Source organism: Misgurnus anguillicaudatus, chromosome 10 (assembly GCF_027580225.2).
Source record: "Misgurnus anguillicaudatus chromosome 10, ASM2758022v2, whole genome shotgun sequence".
In the NCBI taxonomy this organism is placed as follows: Eukaryota; Metazoa; Chordata; class Actinopteri; order Cypriniformes; family Cobitidae; genus Misgurnus; species Misgurnus anguillicaudatus.
The window spans coordinates 37539715-37561359 of NC_073346.2; the positions used below are offsets into that span (position 1 = coordinate 37539715).

The 21645-nt window shown below is 36.9% G+C and overlaps 1 protein-coding gene across 2 annotated transcripts in view; it reads right to left on the reverse strand.

Annotated features, from left to right (window-relative positions):
• csmd3a (CUB and Sushi multiple domains 3a) overlaps nucleotides 1-17317 on the reverse strand; it is a 489960-nt gene extending 472643 nt beyond the window's left edge. For both annotated transcript variants that reach the window (XM_055211335.2, XM_055211334.2), the window contains exon 1: nucleotides 16875-17317. In XM_055211335.2, the coding sequence (XP_055067310.2) occupies nucleotides 16875-17040 (166 nt within the window). In that variant the 5' untranslated portion in view covers nucleotides 17041-17317. The remainder of the gene's footprint in view (nucleotides 1-16874) is intronic.
• Between the last annotated feature and the right edge of the window lie 4328 nt (nucleotides 17318-21645).

A 21645-nucleotide genomic window follows, 5' to 3' on the forward strand; every position in this document is an offset into this window, starting at 1 on the left:
GTGACGAACTTCGCTTCATGCGCCCACGAAAAAAGAAGTCACCGGCCGCCACTGATTAAAGCACTGTATTTGTAGTTAATTAACCTAAATAAACATCAATTATACATGCTGTTTAGATTTTAGTCACCTTTCAAAAGTTGGTAAAAGTAGCCAAATACATTTTTTAAATAGCTAAATTTGTTGCTAGGTGCATTTGGGAAAAGTTGCTAGAGTAGCCTGAAAAGTTGCTAAATCAAAATTGCTAAGTTGGCAACACTGCTTAAACTTTGACAATACACAAGATTTTTAAAGTATTAAATTAATTTAGTTATTCCAAACCGTTGCAATATGGATAATGCGGTATGCACATTTGCGATATACTGTATCTTGCTGCCCTGATGATGAACTACACCTGTGGTTAAACTAACTTTATACATCCACTAATCCACATACCAGTTGCTCTTAGGTGGTATAATGTAATGCAATGGCACTCAGTCGTATTTAACATATTACTAAGTCTCTCGTGTCTACCTGACTTGTAAATTGCAAAGTGCCCAAAGAATTTCTAAATCTAATATACTTCGAGCAACATTCAAAAAAGCAATATATCTAGATTAAATTAAAGTTCAGAAAACCACCAAGGTACTGATCAAAGCTAATTCATTTTGACACAAAACAATCCTCGGACAGGGAACAGAGGATCTAAGCGAAATCAAAATTGAAAACATTATTCTAATGATATTATTGAGAAGAGCACAAACACTGCATATTTTTCCATTAAAAAGCCCTTAGCTTACTCAGAGGGTCTTTGGAGGGGCGTTAAATTGCACACCTCAACACAACTTATCAAACTTCATTAGAGTCAATTAACAAAGCCTCTGTTCCTCTATAATAGACTGTGGCTTTACTTTTGGCCCTGATCTGGTTAATAAATGAGAAATCTCTCCTGATTTGCTAGTGAATAATACCGATCGCCCCGGTCTGCCATCTGTTATTCAATTTGTGAGATGGACAGAAAGCGCTGCCTTTCCAAGACCAGGATCCCTGGAAAAAAGGCAAGAGATGCAGTTTGTGTAATGGACTTTGCCAATCAAGGCAATCTTAGGTGAGCGCGGTACAGAGATGAGAAACTATTTAACTGAAAGAAAGATTCCTTAAACAAATACTAGTAGCGTCATAATTCACATACTTTCCCATAATCAATACCACTACATACTTTTAGGGGAAAGTATACAATTAAGATGACCGAAAAGCATCATACATTCATCATTCAAATACATCTCAGTGCTTAGCAAAAGAGTACGCAAATATTAAGACATGCTAACACCTTACCGAAGTGACGATCACATCAAAATACAACTCGGCTTTTTCAGGATCATGTACTTTAAATGTATTAATTCAGTGTAGCTTCACAGAACGTCTCCCTCTCGCAATGAATTGTGGGTAATATCAGCTGTTAAAGCGTGCATAGATCAGCACTTTAAAAAAAAAAACGCTGGTGGGGAAAGAGTTAAAGTACATATTGGTTTGCTATTTATTTCAAGTTGCCAGCAAGCACCAGCATTTGTGATTTTCAAAAAGTTTAATGCCTTTCAGAAAATTTCCACTTTAAATATATAAAAATACAACAATCCTATCCTTATTTATTCTCATTTCACCTCTCAGTTATGGGTAGGCTTCTTAAAAAATACCCAATTTTAAACAAAAAGCTGAGATAATTGCATTTTTGTAAAGGGCTTTTGTTTAGAGATCTACAAAAGCAGAGAGAGGTCGTGTACTATATTTCTTTTTGCTTGCTTGTTTTCTCGTGATCACGACTTGTTTTCTCGTTATCTCAAGATAACAAAAGTTGTTTTTTCGTGATCTCGACGTAATTTTCTCGAGATAACAAAAGTTGTTTTCTCGTGATCTCGACATAACAAAAGTTGTATTCTTGTGATTAGAGCTTACGTGTACTCAATAAAACATGTTGTTTTGTTTGTAGACAGCAAAAGCATATTTTGATAAATTAGCATGGATGAACAAATAAGATTTTACTTGGATCAGGGATTCGCTTAAGCTGAAATACAGTAGTTGATAGTGGTGAATTTAGGGCCCGTCTCTAAAGTAACTCAATAATGTGTGTTTCTACTTTAAGTCATTCCATTTAAATGCTGTTTAAAGTCAACAAACAGCCAACTGTAGCCTACAGTGTTCATGTGGTTGTCAGCTATAATGCACACTTTTTCAAACTGTACATTATTACTTTAGAGATGGTCCCTAAATTCACGAACATCAAACATCCAACTTTATTTATTTAATATAGCTGCAAGCAGCGATACCGGGGTCAAGCCAAAAATGGCAAAAAATGATTCATACGTGATGACTGTCATGATTTAAGATCTAATTTTGCATTAGTTTTATGAAAAAAATAACAATTTCTTTGTATCTTGAGACCAATAGGTGGCGCTGTGCCGAAACAATAGATGGTGCCTCAGGTCATGACTGTGATGACACGTACCAAATTTAGTGTAAATACAATAAAGCGATACGGAGATATAGCCTTAAATGACTTGACCACTAGGGGGCACTCACCAAACAATAAATTGTGACTCAGGTCTTGATTGTGATGACACCCACCAAATTTGGTGTAAATACGATAAAGAGATGCAGAGATATAGCTTCAAATCTCTTGACCACTAGGGGGCGCCGAAAAGTTTACAAGTCCTCCCCGAACATGTTGCTAATGAACCATACCAAGTTTCATAACAATACGCAATTGCGTTTCTGAAATACTTGAACTTCAAGAAAAAATTCAAAATGGCCGACACACAAAATGGCCGACCAAAAACCATTTGGTATCGTTTGACTCGGCATGCCTCACGAAATCTAACAAGACCAGTCTCATAATTTTACATTCAAGTTTGCAGTAGTTATAAACAAAAATAGAAATTTTTTATATCTCGTGACCAGTAGGGGGCAGTGTGACGAAATGGTGCATGCAACCTCAGGTCATCACTGTTATGACATATACCAAGTCTCATATTAATACACAAAAGTTTTGCGAAGATACAGGCTCAAACACATTTTGGCGTGCTCGCCCTCGCATTCTTTGATGCGTTATACGACAACGGATAGGTCTACCGAAAAGCTTTTGATAACTTTTTGTCTTGGGTGTCTCTAGATGCTACATACCAAAGGACATGCAAATCGGACAAACGGTCTAGGAGGAGTTCCAAAAAGTAGGTTTTACGGAAAATTCAAAATGGCGGAAAGATTTGCATGACACAAATGACATCAATGTGTGCAATTGAATCATCATGAGCAAAGGATTCAGAGGAAACAAGAATTTAGTTTCTAGGACTCATGGGTCAGAAGTTATGAGCATGAACATAAGTGGATTTTTGGGCTGTTGGTGGCGCTAGAGGCTTTGAGTCAGACACACCAATGTTGCTATAGTAACTTCTGAGACTGTCCTCTACATGTGTGCCAATTTTCATAACTTTCCTACGTACGGTTCTATGGGCTGCCATTGACTTTCGGCGGAAGAACGAGGAAGAAAAATAATAAGAAGAAAACTAACAATAACAATAGGGTTCTACGCCCCTTCGGGGCTTGACCCCTAATTAAGTCTATCGGCAGCTACACTGGTGAAGACCCCAGAAGACCCCAACTCATATGCATCAGCAGTACACTTCAAAATAAATGAAATATTATGGACAGAAGATTACATTATGACATTTGGATTATCATGTCAGGATAACGAGAAAACAACTTTTGTTATCTCAAGATCACTAAAAATTAAGTTGTGATCACGAGAAAACAAGCAAGCAAAACTAAAAATATGGATGACCTCTCCCAGCTTCCATATAGATCAGATTCAAAACAAAGATCAAAACATACACAGAGGGGCTGTTTACACTTGGTATTAAGATGTGTTTTTGTCGATCAGATCACAAGTGGACGAGAGAGACACATCACGTTTACACCTGGTATTTTAAATCCATCTCTTTTGTCCACTGTCGACCGTTTCTGTCCTGAATAAAGTGAGGGGGTGGTCTGTGAGACTGTAGGCGAGTCTCACTGTTGTTATTTAAGTGCGAGCGAGAGTAATGGGGAGTTTATATGGACACAAACTAATATTATGTCAGAGTCCGCTGCTTGTGTTGTAAGTAAACATGCTGCACAGTGTTTTGTACGTGTATATGTTAGAGCTTTCTCTGAATTTTCAGCGCAATTGATGAAATAAGATTGTGCAACTTTCACTCGCTTGCAAAATGAAACTGCAGAGATCAGCCGCTTTACTTTTATCAATGAAAGGCTAAAAATAGCGCAATAAAACATTGTGTTCAGTACCTCAGATTAGATAAATGGGCGGAGAAGGCGAAGGCGGAGAAGGCGGTCCGTGTGGCTGTTCGAATACCACGTTCGAAACCACATACTCGTTAAAGCAACACCAAAGAGTTTTTTTACCTTAAAATAACGTTTCCAAAAAAGTTTCAGTGGTTCATCCACACAAAACAGGGTGAATGGCACTTTCACATTCGCTTTGCAGCCCTCTATCGGCCAAAATCGCACTAAAGAAGTTTCCAACCGTCGGGTAGCGGTCCTGTAGTTCGAGTGAAAACTACAAAAACTTGCTTTACGGCAGACCTACAATCCAATCAGAGCCAGCTATGCTGCAGTATTTACGACAGTGGTAATGAACAATTACACTTCTAACCTGTAGGGGGAGCAAAGAGCCAGAGTTCTTTAGTGTTGCTTTAACACTACAAAAGCAATCCGATCAAAAGGGTTTTCGAATACCTCTGAATGTGGTTGAAAGTGGACGAAAGTGGACGAGCTCAAAACGTTTTGAACACCATTTACACCTGTCTTTAGCGTTGTCCACCTGTGATCCGATTGACGAAAACACATGTTAGTGCAAAGTGTAATTTTACAGTTTTTGGATTAGTGGATGCTTCAGTGTTTTTTAAGTTGGGTAAAAGCACCACCTTGTGGATAATAGCGCAAATATGGATTGCTGTAAAAACTTGTAATAGGCAGGGAAGCGTTTTCTCTTAATTGACAAGATATCTTGTCATGGCGGGGAAAGAGTTAAGATTAGCCACTTTAAAAATACTTATACATTTGGTTTCACGCATTCAGCATATCCAACTTGACTTAGGAGTGATTCACATTTCGCGTCTTTTGCTTGCGCAAATACGTTATTCTGAATGTAGCCGCATGGCAAGCATGCTCAAAAAGAGTGTGACGCAGTCGTAACGCAGTCGTAATGCAGTCACAATGCACATGCTGTGCAACACGCTTTTTCAGTTACAAAAGCCACGCTGATAAAAACAAGGGGATACAGTGCGGTCTTGTTTTCTGTGCGGTTTTAAACACGAAATGTAAACCGCCCCTAACAGTGCATTCAAACTATACATTTTATCGGTGTGTGTTCTCTGGGAATTAAATTCACAACATTACCGCCGCTAATGCAATGTTTTGCCAGTTGAGCTACAGGATTTGAAAAATACTTTTAAAAAACTCTTTAGGATTTATATTATGCAAACTTGGATGCAAAGAAAGACTTTGCAGTACATGTATAAGGTTTGTAAATAAAATGGAACATCGTGTAGGAAATTCTGTATATTTTGTGGTCTTTTGATCCGGCATATTAAACAACCACCTATCTAGCACCTAAAATGTTCTGACAGACACCTTGCAAGATAATAAAAATATCTTTAAACATCAAAACAACCACAAAGCAACACCCTTGCATCTTGGTGGTGAGTTTTGCACAAGCAACTACGATTTCCGGCTCTTCAATACTGTACAATGTAAAAATGTAGCTTTCAATTTAAATGTTATAAAATGGGAAAGTACTGTAGGGCTTGCATTGTGTTAAAGACTAAAATCATTTAGTCAATCTCATCTATATGCATTACATACAGTACATTTGAAGTTTCCCTTAATGCAACGTCAACCTCTCGGGATAATCACGGCTCTTTAATTAAAACCCTGCAGTTACTCTGTGGTGATTTAGTTCATGTCCTACCCAAGAAAATCTCTTTCATGTCAATTTATAAGATGAAACCACTCTTGCACATCAGAATACAGGGGGTGAACATGTCTTTACACAACTCAATAAATCATTAGCTGAATGAAAGATGATTCGGCACAATACGTAAGGCACCTATAATACCAGAAGTCGACTCAATAGCTACAAGACAAATCCGCCATCTGAGCGACATTTCAAGTCATTTATCTTTGATAAGGACGAAGAGGCTGATGATGATAGATCACAATGTCAATTAAGGCTTCATCTGCTTGACTGATTAAATTAATTTCCTCGCAGCCTCTTGCCCTGTTTTACGCAGGGGTCATGACGGTTTTTAAAAAATGATCTTTACAGCGATTCAACTGGAGAGTGATGGTGAATAAAGGTTATTGGGATCCAGCAGAAGGTACTTTAATATTGGGCTTTTTACTGAAAGCAGCCTGAATCTGTTGTTGGGCTTTCATTAAATAAAAACACCGCAAGCCAAACACTGAAAGTGAAGTAGCAGTGATAGAGTCTTTTCTGCAACAAACAAAATCAAAGGTCTGAGAGCCGTTTGTCCTGCAGATTTTATGACGAACATGTGGCAGGTGCATATGCCTCAGTCGATACACCGAAAACAAATATACCACAAACCTAAAGTCCAATTTAACAAGATTCCTGATGCTTTATCAACTGTGTGCTAGTCCCACAGGAAAGATAAATAACACCAGAGAGAAGATTTTAATAACTTGAATGATTCTCCAAACATTCAAGACTTCTGAAGTCAATTTTTCCTAAAGTAAAAGGCCTAGTACTCCCACAGCTACTCCCAACTGAAATGGCAAATTGAAATAAGAGCCAATAGAAACATGTTAATTTCGTAAAAATGCCCATATATCGCAAATGCATTTTTTTTACTCTCAACGGATGGTTTTCAAGCAATTAAAACAATTAATAAATCCCAAACTGCAATGCAGTTTTTTGCATTTACAGGTCACATGACCATTCTTTAAAGATGCCAAATTGTGTACTGCACAACCTCCCAGAAACACTATATGCATGAACGGTCCCAAGTATAATGGGCTTTCCTTTCCAATAATGCTTGAATAACACGCCTACACCTGTGAGGATCTGGAGACAAGGAACAAGAGAACCCATGCGCAGACGATATCGGGGAGTGAACAAAGAACATTTATTAAATAAACATGAAAACAAAAACCCACGAGGGGGCAACACAACATAGAAATATGAATCTAACAGTACTGACTAGACATGATACACTAAGAAGAAAACCTTAAACTGAATAAACACGATGACTGCAAAAACATGACATATCACAATGATCCAGCACAAGACAAGAGGAGATTAAATAGGGGAAACTAAACAAGATAACGAGGGCAACACAGGTGAGAGGGATGAACTGATAATGAATAATTAACAGGGAGAACAAGGGGCGGGGACTAGAGACGAGACACCAGAGGCACATGCCACAATAAACAAGGCATGAGACTCCACACGAAACAAGAGACTGTCAGAACCCTGCCACCACTATAAAACATAAATATAAAACAGACTCTCGTGGCAGAGTCCTGACAACACCACATAATGGCTAGTGAGGTGGCTGCGACATAGGATATCCTATCGTCAGCCTGTGAGGTTGACAATACACAATGTGTGTTCGACTTCATGAGTCTCTGCATAGACCGATCAGCGGCTGACTAGAAGCAGTGCATGCTGGTTAGAAACTCTGTCTGACTTGAGGTGGCGCTGAAGGCATGTGACTGTGATGTATGGTTTTATAGTACAGCAAGAGCGTTTCGAGGGTAGCTAGCTTCTTCGGAGTTCTGATGACGACACAGCTCTATCTAATAGGTCGCCTCTAGGGGTGTCACGATTCTCCAAAAAATCGATTCGATTACATTTTCGATTCTAAGGTATGATTCGATTCTCGGTTGAAAGCACAAAAAATGCTATGCCATTTTTAGACTAGACTTTTATGAAATATAATATCTGACCTTAAACCCAGAGATGCCCGCCATGTTAGTCGTGCTGCCAGTGGAAAAATATGGTACACGCACATACCTGTAACCTGACGTTGTCATACTCAATTCTAGTCAGAATTTGAGTCTGATACCGCTCCATTGAGCTATAATTATGAGGCGTGTCTCAACCGAAAAATGCCTCTGTACTCTGTTGATCATCTGTCCATCATCGTATAAAGCCCGCCCTGACAATTTGATTGGTTCGACCAGCTTTGGGTCTAGCATAGTAGCTCCTCAACGCAGAAACCCCAGACCGATGTTCCCGTTCTCAAAATGTTGTGGGCGGGGCTAAGATCGGCTGGCATCCAGGCTAACATACCTGATAAAACGAAACTTCCTGTCAGATGAACATTCCTGTCAGTACTTTGCACCTTAAAAACACGCTTTAATTACCGTCAGACGAGATTGTGAGACTATACCCCCAATAAGTCATGTTTAAATGCTGTTTTCATAACTCTTAAGCAACTGAAATAAGTTGTTGTGAAACTTAAACAGATCTCAGTTCAGAGAAACGACCGGTCAGCATCGACGATTCCATTAATTTGAAGAGGTTGTGACTTAATTTCGATTGATTTCGATTTAAAATCGAAATTGTGACACCCTTCGTCACCTCACCGATGAGAACAATCACATGCATTTCATGTTTATTCCAACCTTCAGTTCCGCTAATAAACATTATAAACTCGTTAATATACCTGAATATATTATATTGTGTCATGAAATAAAATACAAATTAAAAAAGCGAAGTGAAAGGCGAAACTCCGTCGGTATTTTAATAATGTAGGCTTGTTTCCCTTTTTTTCTCGGGCGTACAGCATAAGCAGCAATTAAAATATATAATATAAATTGTTTTTGGTTGCAACTTTTTATTAAAAGGTTTGCTTTTTTACAAATTCACCATTTAATTTACTTAATTTGCAATTAAAAAAAAAACACGGCGCACACGTCACTATGGCAAGCAGCAGGTGTCCGACTTGACGGCTCTGTCTTTATAGTATCGGATGGCGGGGCAAGCTTTTACTCATTTATTTATTTGTTCATTTATTACTCATATATGACAAGCCACTGGATTGGTGGACAAAAAAGAAGCTGATTTACTCTAAGGGCAGCTGGCAACACTGTCACAACCGTAACCTTCTTAAACCTGATGCCATTAATCCGAGCGTGTCATTGATGCCCAGGCGCTCTGAAATTTTCTGCGTGCCAGGGAACAACACACATAATAATTGAAAATTATTCTGGGCAAACATACCAACTATCATCATGGAGGCCCGCTATCGACCATATGTCTGACGACGATAGTACCGGCACAACCTACCTACCAGCATTCCTCTTAATGACTTTTTGAACAACTTACCGTAACATTTAGAAAATAAAGTCTTGTAAAATTCTGTAATGGAAACCATGCTACTGTCTCAAAATGTGCTCAGATTGGATACCAATGCAATTTAAAGTCAGTGATGAGAAATCTTTGAGATTATACTGGAATCAAAGTCTTCCAATTTCATCTGAGCTGTGATATCCACATTCATTTTCATACTTCTGTACTCTCAACTGCATGTCAGTAATAACTTGAGTTTAATAATATGACTCCCAAGGAATAGGAACATGAGATCTTTTAATATATGTCAATTGTTTCTTCCAGACAGCGATGAGATTAAATAGTGATTCATGTGTAATTCCCTTGCTTGTGAGATTTTCCTCCTGAGAAAAACACTTGTAATCTCAAACATTATTTTTTCTCAACAACATCTCGTACTGTGCTCAGATGCTGTAAGATTTGCTGTAATGAAATAATGTGACCCTGTCTGTGAAATCCAGGCTAAAGTCTTATAATCTAATGATGAGGAGCATCAAGTTTGATTTCACTCTTTGACAAGACCTTACTCAATAGACTGTTCTTTACATTATATAGGATGATTTATGTAGAAAACAGTAAGTCACAAAAATGACTTAAACTGGGTTTTCACATGCAAGGATCAAAAATATCTGAGATTTTGTAGGAGCCGATGGCGTAGTGGGAAGTGCATCAACGTATGGTGTAGATACATTTTCAACGACCTGAGTTTGAATCCCGGCTCGATGTCTTTGAAGATGTTTCCTGTCCTGTCCTTAAATAATGTCTATTAAATAAAGGCAAAATGGCCTAAAATAACTTAAATATATGAAGAGTTTGGTTCCAAAACGCAATAAATCCATTTTGACTTATTTCAGTAAAAAATGTGTTTTCTATACCAAGAAAGTGACCAGATGAAAACCACTATTTTCTGTTACAAACTTTCACATAGCATCTTTAGGTTATAATAACAAAAAATTCAAATCCATAATTTGATTTTCAAAAATGTATTATAAAAACTGAATTTTTTTTTTTTTTTGCAAAAAAATGCAATAAATCCATGACAATTTTTTTTCTTCAAAATGCTATACAACTATTGAATCAATATATAAAATGTGCATTCATCTTTGTCATGTTATATTCATTTAGTTGACTAGTGATATACACTGTTCTTAATATGATAAAGCAAGTGTTTTAATTAATATCATTAATGTTTATTTTTTAATCACTGTCATTGCTGCTGTCATCCTTGGGACGTCGTCGCTGAACTTTGTTGACAGCGATCAGCTGTAAAATGTTTTGGTCCTGCTCGATTTTTGTTGACTTAAAGTAAAATAATGTAAAGTTTTTCATAAGATCCCTTGAGGTCAATGTGTTAGCATGACAGAAGCTTGATGCTGTCGGGAGAACAAGCAACAGCCAGCATTTTTCCTTCGCCCGAGTGCCTCTCACGGAAATTATTCGATTTTGATGGCTTACGTTTCTTCCCCACCACAGAAAACCACCACAGATTTATCAATGCCATCAAAATTACTTTTTTGTTTTTGTTTGTTTGTTGATCACAAAGTACAAAATAGATTTGAAAAACTAGGATTTTGTGCGTATTAAAAGCGCCACCATTATTGTTAACAATGCGTGGAATGGTGCGCTGTGATTGGTTGAGCGGATTTATTGCATTCTGGAGAGAAGGAGGACTAGCGTTTGTTGCGGTTTGGAAAAAAGGGAGAAAAGATAACAGAATAACACGCGGATACACAAAAAAAAATAATTTATTCAATTTACTAAATTTTTTTAAGGTAAGTGGTCGCAATCAATTTATTTAAGCTACATTTAAACAAAAAAAATTGAAAAACAAAAACAAAAAACTTTTGTTTAAATGTAGCTTAAATAAATTGATTGTGACCATTTACCTTAAAAAAATTAGTAAATTGAACGAATCGTTTTTTCAGTGTATCGGATTGACTTTTTAATTCTGACCAGATACAATACTGATTTTGGCCGTAACTATTAAAAAAAGGTGTTTATCGCGTTTGGGAACCAAACTCTTCAAACTCTTTCAATATAAAAGGTAAAGATTTCGCATCAGAGGTTATGAAACCAAAATATCTGGCCATTCCTTTAGGACTATAAACTTGACTTATTTTTTCTAAAGAATTAAGACAGCGTAACTAAGTATACAGAGTTTAAAAAGACCAACGTCTAAGCAATTAAATGTTTCTCAAGCGTTGTTTACAGCTAAAGGGATCAATTAAATTATTGGAAACAGCTCGGCATCAGTATTCATTCATCCAAACCGTGCCATGGATTCTTATGCTACGGCAACATCCCGTGACTCTGCTCAGAATACAATTTGCATCAAAACGTGCAATTAAAACAATGATGAAAAACATCACTGAAGACACAGAGGACTTCAGGATACAGAGCAGCACATCATATCCTCCATTGACCTACAGCCAATCATTGCTTACAGTGGAAATACAGAGACAAGATGTGTGCTATTCAACAGGCAAGTGTCCTTGAGACGTCGGCCAAAGCGAAAATAATGACAGTATCTAAGCAGTATATGAGTTGGCAATGTCCCACTCAACAGGAAAAGGCCTTTTAGAAACTTGACACAAAACAATGTTATTCCAAACCCATATGCAGTTATCCTTTTCTGGTACAATACGAGCTATCAGTACATCGACAGTTTGTCTAGACCGCTGTGACCTGTCAAACCTCAAAAGAAAAGCACAGAAGTAGATAATTTAACTTGTGTTTCGTATCTCTTTCCATATTGCGTATTCAGACTGGCATGTTGCATTCGGTTATGACACGCCATCAAGCACGTCAAACTTGGCATGAGCACGCAGTTGCATCAAATGCGAAGAGGAATGAAAGTGAAATTTCAGAGATTCTATATAAGGGAATGACCTCAGATTGCATGCAAAGCATTCTGGGAACCACAATCTGAAGGAAAAAACTGAAAATGTTGATAAGGATTTCTGGTTCCCAAAATGCTTTGCATGAGGCTGTTATTTTATAGTTTTATTTTCTTAAGATAAAGACTTGTAATGTTTAGTGTTTTTTTTTTACTTTTAACAAACTGTTGCCAGTAAATAACATACGTATAAATTAGTGCTGGGCAAAGATTAATCGCGATTAATTGCATACAAAATAAAAGTTTTTTTTTTGCATAATATATGTGCGTGTACTGTGTCTAATTATTGTGTATATTTAACCACACACACATTCATATATTCATTTTTTAGAATTGTTTTACTTATATATAATTTTTTTCATTTATTTTTAATATAGAATATATAAAAATGTAAATAAATATATATAAACATGTAAATGTTTCTTAAATACATACATGAATGTGTGTGTATTTATTTATACATAATAATTACACACAGCACATACTCATATATTATGCAAAAAAATCACTTTTATTTTGTATGCGATTAATCGCAATTAATCTTTGCCCAGCACTAGTTTAAATCTACAGTAAGTTACTGGCAAACAGCTGCATAACTACAACAAAAAGTTTTACAGTCCTGTAAACCAATGCGATATATTGGGGATATTCCCAATTTTTTATATAACAGGATATAGGGCTGGGTATTGGCAAGGGCTTCATGGTACGGTATGTTGCATGTTGCAATACATTGCAATACTTTCATCTGACGGACAGGGATTTGATGGTTTTAAAAATATCGATAGTAGAGATTGAAATACCGATACACTATCGTGGAAAAAATCATTTTTGCAAAGCCCTAATAGGATATATTTGTAAGAAAAACTGTCATTGAGAACACACCACTAATGCAAACCATAGAAAAAAAAAATTTGGCGCACACCTATGCTAGTACTTCCTGTCACTGTTTAAGTTTATAGACAAGAATCAGGTCGGGATGATAACTCCAAACAAAACAACTGTCAAGAATCTTTTTATTTTTTATTTTAAACCAGTGGCGGCTCGTGACTGCTCATCCGGGGGGCGCTAATTCAAATTAAATGTCGTGTGTGGTTTCTTTTTTCAAAATATGTGTTCTGCACGCCGATAGATCCTGTGTGCATTACATGTTTTGTCAAAATAGGTGCCTGCTCCACACGCGTCAAAACCATTTATGATAAAAGAGACGCTCAGGTTCACAAAATACACGCAAGACACTCCCTTTTAAGAAAATTGAATATTCCTTTAAGAAAAATCCAGATAATTTACTCACCACCATGTCATCCAAAATGTTGATGACTTTCTTTGTTCAGTCGAGAAGAAATTATGTTTTTTGAGGAAAACATTGCAGGATTTTTTTCATTTTAATGGACTTTAATAGAGACCAACATTTAATACTTAACACTTAAAAATTTTTTTCAACGGAGTTTCAAAGGTCTATAAACGATCCCAAACGAGGCATAAGGGTCTTATCTAGCGAAACGATTGTCATTTTTGACAAGAAAAATAAAAAATATGCTCTTTTAAACCACAACTTTTCGTCTAGGTCCTGTCCAGCGCGACCTAACGTAAATGCGTAGTGACGTAGAGAGGTCACATGTTACATAAATAAAATGCAAATTTGTGGACCATTGTAAACAATAAACTGACACAAAGACATTAATTAGTATCAGTTGACATACAACAATGTAGGTACGGTCCTCTTTCAACACACTTGTAAACACTGGGGCGGAGTTTCGTGTTCGTCTTCTGTGACCTCTTGACGTCATGACGTATTGCGTGGGGTCACGCTAACGCATCACGACCGGATTTAGACGAGAAGTTGTGGTTTAAAAGAGCATATTTTTTATTTTTCTTGTCAAACATGACAATCGTTTCGCTAGATAAGACCCTTATGCCTCGTTTGGGTCGTTTATAGTCATTTGAAACTCCGTTGAAAAAAACTGTTAAGTGTTGAGTTAAGTATTAAGTGTTGGGCTCTATTAAAATGAGAAAAATCCTGCAATGTTTTCCTCAAAAAACATAATTTCTTCTCGACTGAACAAAGAAAGACATCAACATTTTGGATGACATGGTGGTGAGTAAATTATCTGGATTTTTCTTTTAAGAAAATTGAATATTCCTTTAACAGTAAACTCTGATTATGCATGAGATTATGCAAGTATCTGACAAACGTATAAGTGTCTCTTTTATCATAAACCCTTTAGACGTGTCTGCAGCAGGCACTTATTTTGACAAGACACTTGATGCACATAGGATCACTCGACGCGCAGAGCCACAAACATGACGGGCTACATACATGTTGTGACGAACTTCGTATTGAGTGCCCTTTTATTAATATTATCATCGATACAGTTTTGCCATCACAATACTCACACCAATATTTTCTTACACCCCTACTCAATTTCTCTCAGTTTCTTGCTGAAAAACTATGGCTTGCCTTCAAAAGTCAAATTGAGCACTTTCATTAGCTTTTGTCGAAGCTTGACAGCTATAAAATATTATATTACAAAAGTAATGAAATTTTAAATGCGAAAGTTTATTAGAAAGAGCTTTGCGAAAATCCCTCACATTTCCTCCTCCTGTGTTTTACAGATAAAATAACAGAATGTGGGTTTGGAAATAAATGAGAGGTAAATAATGAATGGACGAAATTTTAATTTCAGCTGAACTACTTTGAACTCAAACTCAGATTTAGCAAAAGCTTCACTCCTTTAAAAATAAAGGTGCTTTAAATCTTCTTCACAGTGATGCTATTGAAGAACTATTCAAACAACAATTCATTTTTAAAAGAACAATATTTTTTATAATATCTTTTATAATCTAAATAACATTTTTTCAGATGTTAAAGGTTCTTTATGTTCTTCTATGGCATCATGAAGCACTTTTATTTTTAAGTGTGTAGATTTTCGAGAACCATGATTCCTTTTAATAAAAGAGCACTTTGGGTATCTTCACTTTGCAGAATATCTGTTAAAAGTCGAGCTATTAGCAAACCGCACCATTAAAATTACTATTCCATCCACATCAGGACCAATCGAGTGGAACCAAAATCAATAATTTTAAAATCAGATGAAAAGTTATTTCACTGGCCTCTCAATTCAACGCACCGTCCAATTTTCCGCCGGTCTCTTATTAAAAATGCATCAACAGAGCGTTGAAGGCTGTGTCGAGGTGTTTGTTTGGTCAAGGACATTAGATGAGAAATAAGTTCAAAGCCGGGGCTGCAATGCCCGAGGCCTTGTCTCATCACTGTAGGACTGTTAATATATAGGAGAAAGCCAAAAAATATTTGCATCCGTAAAAATAAGGCCCTGACATAACATAACATTTTAATCTCAACACCATCTGAAATGAGTACAAAATGCAATGAGAAATTTAGTATGCAGAATACTCTGTCTATTGGAAAGCGGGCATACGCAGAAAAGGAAAAAATTAAAAATGAATGGGAGGTTAATGTCTTGCTGGGCTGGCATTACTGCATTCCATAATTTCCATCAGATTTACATTAGACCAAGTCACTAAGCACTGAACACGAGGGAACGCTGCAAGAGTTTTAAAGGTGTTTGTTAGCAAAAGTAGCAGTAGTTATGTGCATGCTTAACTTAGTATTTTTAGCTTTTAAGTCGTGCAATTCTGCCTGACAAAGACCGCAGCACTAAGTATGGATCCTGGGGTTGATTCAATACCACATTTGCAATATAAATAAGTAGATCAATACAAATTTCAGTGTGTCCCTGCAGTCGGATCATTTCTCATACGCATCAGACAAACAATAAATCTTAATCAGGCCATTTTACAAATGTTCACTTATTCATCTTATGTAAAAAAAAAAAAGTGTCAAATCTGCTACTCTACAAGTCTTTACAAGACAAACCAGTGGGTGGTTATGAGACATCACTGAGCCTGTCTGTGAGGTTTGCATGGTGTTAGGTCCAGTAATGTATCTTATATCAACATATATAGTATTTACTATATGGTGGTCTGTAATATAATATAGAAAGTACTTTTTGGAGTTTAAAATATTTTGCACAGGCAACTTACGTTTTTAATCAAAGCAAAGCCCTGAAGACATGAAAAATGAAACTATAATATTAAATGTTGTAATATTAAACAGCCTTGTACCAGAATATCAAAGTGAATAGATTATGTAAGGGAAATTAAATAAATATCTTGCCATTTGATGCACAAGCAACAATTGTTAGTTAAATAATAAAGGAAGATCAAATTATGAACCAAATAGCCTAATGTAAAGACTAAACGACTAGATAGATAGATAGAAAATCGTACATTAGACGCAGGTCCTGTGCGTTACGTACTTTGCTTTATACTAAAACATGTACGAAATAATAAAGGCAATTTGACAAACAAATGCGTTTCATCGTCTAACATCATCTGCTGAAGGAATAAATAAGAAAAGCCTGTTAAAATATACATGCAAGCACATAGATCATTATGTGACTGCATGTATATCTTATTCAAATATCCCAAGCCCGTCCAACTCCATTCTATATTCCTGCATTCTCCATCGCATCCAGACACCTGCAACAGAAAGCACCCGAAAGCAGCACGTACCTTGCACACACGTGAATATAAAGGCAAACACTATAATCCAAATGATAAATCCAGCTTGAATCGTCATTGTTTTAGCGTGATAAGAGTTCGCACGACCGCATGTGATACATCCTCTATGTGGTAACATTAGATATCCATGCCATCCCTCGTTTCCAGCTCCTTTCATGTTCTCAAGTGTCCGGGAGAGATGGATATTCCTCGGCGTGGAGAGGAAACCGCTCGCTGGAGCGCGTCTGTATCTATAAGGAGGGTTTTTTAGGAGACAAGCATCGGCAACCTTGGCGAGGACTCAACCATCTCGCCAACAGGGGCACAAAGTATTCTCTGTACTCCTCATATGAGTCTCATCAGTTTCTCCTCACTTACAGAGCAGAGCGGGGTGATGTCGAAGCGCGTGCATTCAGAGAAATGGCAGTGCGCGCTTGCATTCTGCATACTCATGGCAATGCATCGCTCGTTGCGCGCTGTTTATAACGTTTGCAATGCCTTAGCCACGATCAATGACCTGCTTTAATACAGGCATACATGCAGGGAATTTCATCAAATGCTCAATGCATCTGTGATTTTGCAAATAACTCGCGCTTGTTAGTGTCTGAATGTTTGCAATGCGTCAAACTAAAACCTGTACTATTATAAAAGCGTTGATTCATTTGCGTTGATCAATGTTGCACCAGTTCAACACAATGCAATGCAAAATGCGTCTGATCGCTTTCACAAACTTGGCCAAATGCACCTGCGTGAGTATTAAAACTCTGTTTCAAACGCATGATCGAAATCCAATGTCTTATTTTAATTACCGCATATTGGCACGCATATTGGCTTTTTACTGGACTTCGAAACCAACAAATTCACGCTCTTAGTCTACTATTTTAAATGTTAGATGCATTGTTAGGCTAACGAATAAACTAGCCTGATATATCCAGAGAATAGCTGATTGAAACAGTGTCATATAAATTTCGCAAATAGTTGTCAAATGTATTTGCAGTATTTGTTTGCAATACATTTAACAAACGCAATGTCTGTCGAATGCACGCACCAAAGAGCGCATCACTAACAAATAGTGCGCGCAATGCGCACACTGCATTTCATAGTTGCCCAAAACCGCTCCTATTAAAAGTCTTGAATGCAATGCTTCAAACGAAAGCATCTGTTTAAACTGTGTGTGTGCGCGCGCGCGCGCGTGTCTTCCATTATCATAATTAGTCATCGCTTCATTAAAAGTGGGAGAGGGTCCAAGAATTTATTCTAACTCCCAACTCCACCCCGCCAGGTAGACTTCATCAAGCATAAGATTTTAGAGGGAGTGTTCTGCCATCTGTAGGTTATCCGACCACTTTCTGTTTCAGACAGCCAACCATAAACACACACGTTTCTATTTTTTATAAAGACATTTCATAGACATGGTTTTTATACTGTACAAATCTATGCCCCAACCCCAAGCCTAACCCTTACAGAACACTTGCTATTTTAGGTTTTCCAAAAAGCATTATTCTTTTTGATTTGTATACTTGTTTTCTCATTGGGACCAAAAATCTTCTCACAAGGTGTTAGTATTACTATCTGTGTTAATACAATTGGTACCAAAATGTACAAAAGCTGTTCATGGGGCAGTACACTTTTGTACCCAAATTCAAAATATGTGCTCAGAGTGTCATGTGTGTTGCTCGTCTTCATATAAAAAATTATGTTCGTTGCATCATGTGAACCATGTGCATCATGTGTCTTGTCAAAATACATGCCTGCTGCAAACGCGTCAAGGGTTTTATGACAAAAGAGACACTCACGTTCACAAAATACTTGCAATACACTAAATCACTAATCTCTGATTACTCATGAGATTAAGCGAGTATCTGGCAAACATGAGTGTCTCCTTTATCATAAACCCCTTCGAAGCGTCTGCAGCAGACATGTTGACATGACGTGATGCATATTAATGAACATGACGAGCCACACACATGACGGGTTAAATACATGTTGTGACGAGATTCGCATCATGCACCCTCGAAAAAGAAGTCACCGGCCACTGCTGTTCATAATATGGATGTATTCATAATGTTTGTAAATTGGTGGGTAATGGTGGGTTTATTATATTTAATGCAAACTTTTCTGTTGAAGACAAAGAGAGATATGTTGAACAATGTTACTGTTCCAGCAACAAAAGCTCACGGTGAACAAGGGCTGTCAATAACTCTAACCATAGCCTATATGACACCTCAACAGCAGAACATTCAACTTAAACAAACGTGTTTATCATCAATCTCAAACATCACAGCTGTAATTCTTGAAAAGTTAATACAGTTTGTTAGTTTCTTCATTTGTAAAATAACAATGTTGCACTGTATGAGTCTGTGATCTAAGTTATTTTCCATTGCTTTCAAACACATTCATAAAAATATTCATTTTACAGTAATCCCATATAAGAACTACTTGGTTTCCCAAAAGAATCTTTTTTCAGTCAAAGTTTCTTAAAGGGATAGTTCAACCTAAAATGAAAATTCATTTTCTGATTCTCATATTTTACAAACCTGTATAAATTTCTTTATTCTGATGAACACGAATGAAGATATTTTGAGGAATGTTTGTAACCAAACCGATAATGAGCAGCACCATTAACTTCCATAGTAGGAAAAAAGTATACTGTGGAATTGAATGGGGCTCATGAACATTTCCCAAAATATCTTCCTTCGTGTTCATCATAAAGATATTTATACAGGTTTGTAACAACATTTTTGGGTGAACTATTCCTTTAAAAAGCACCTACTGTATTGTCCAATTCACATTTTTAAATGTCCTTTGGTGTGTAAGTGTGTATTATTACATGTTAACGATATGCAAAATGTACAAACCCAAAAGTAAACGATGACCCGAGTTATCGTCGTAAATCTCTTTTCTTGGACTACAAAAAACACATGGATTGTAGGCAACAGTTTACTTCCTGGGATTGGTGATGTAGACAAGACAGACATTATCATAATTCCTCCCGCTTGGACTCACCCTTTAAGTTGAAGGGGTGGTTTAATCGTATTTCATGGATTCTGACTTATTAACACAGTTATAGAGTTGTTTCCTCATGCTAAACATAGGCAAAGTGTCAAAAAAGCAGTTGGGCGTGTTACAGAGTACTTCTGTGCCGAAAGCACTTCGCCAGGGTTCGTAGAAGTTTCAGAAAGTTTTTTCGATTACGGGCCCATTGACATTTCAGGGGTTTTTATACGTATCACTTCTTTTTATGGGCACTTCCCCCGGAAAACCCCGCCCACCAGTAAAAAGTGGGACACACAACTTAATTCGTTTAATTTCAAACCTCAACAATGGCACGAAAGAAGAAGTGTGTTTTTGGATGTAAGGAGAAGAAAGTCAGTCTTATGGAAACAATGGATATAGTTTATTATCCGGGGTAGCAGCGGCGTTTTGTGTGTGTGTTTGATGCGCTGGATTTCATTGAAAAGTCCCCACCGGTTCATGAGTTGCATGTGGTAAGTAAGACTTCTGTGTAATGTTGGAAATAGGCGCGTGCATATTATATAAATGACACGAACATGTAGTGAATCATAAGTTAAACAGTGTTGTATAGTGTTGCATGACTCGTACTCGCTCCTCCCGCGGTAGTAACTCTCATTCTTCAATTTTTCGTACGTTATTGGAAAGAATCAGTAAAGCTAATCTTTCTTTTATGAATCTGATTAAACCAAAGACTCTTTGGAGATATAAAGGATTTAATACTAGTATAGTTACTCCAGATTAACATCAGAAATGCAGAAACAGCGTGTGTTACGCAGTGTTGGGTAAGTTACTCAAAAAAAGTAATTAATTACTAGTTACTAATTACATCTTCAATCATGTAATTAGATTCCTTTACAAATTACTCTCTCCAAAAAGTATTTAATTACTTATTACTTATTACTTTTTAAATCCTATTTAGTTAGAACATGATACAAGGATAGGCTTGAAATGGCTGGAAGAAATAATATATAAAAATACATCAATTATTCTGGTTCCACTTTAGGGTCCAATTCTCACTATTGACTAACTAATAACTACTTTTTCCTCAATATACTCCAACTACTGCTTATTAATACTAAAGAAGTTGTTAATCTTAAGTATTGTAAGAGGTATTCAGGCCAATCATAACGCACAGACTAGCTGGCCAATCAGGGACACAGATCTTTTCAAATCCGTGTGTTTCGGAAAGAGAATGAAATCTGGAGCTACAAAAATGTACAGTATGTGGAAAATAATGTGTTTTTTAACCATAAACCACGCAACACGTTGTATAATACCAAAACACAAAATAACTTTGTTTTTAGCAATGAAATAGGTGCACTTTAAAATAACAATTTCTTTCTTACCTTTTTAGAGTCCAAAGAACCTTTTGTAAAAGAAAAAGCTTTTTCAGATGTTAATGATTCTTCTATGGCATCATGCACCTTTATTTTAAAGAATGCGGGTAGGGAGCATGAAATGTAAAATGTAAGACCGTAACCTCCAGATGCAGTACGCATTTACTCTCTTCAGTTTTTCTGATTTGGATATAGGGGGTCAAAAGCACCTTTTTAGTTAATGTTGTTGTAAATCAGCTGATTCTGATCCAATGAAAGCCTGCTTTCTGCTGAAGACTGCATGCCCTGTACAGCTTTCATCGCTGCCAAGGATTAGCCCACACACTGCAAAGCAGAACCGCTGCAATAACATCTATGATACGCGCTCAAAATGCAAAGCATGCTACTATTCTCTGATTTATTTTCGGGTGAGCCATTTGTCCATTGATTTG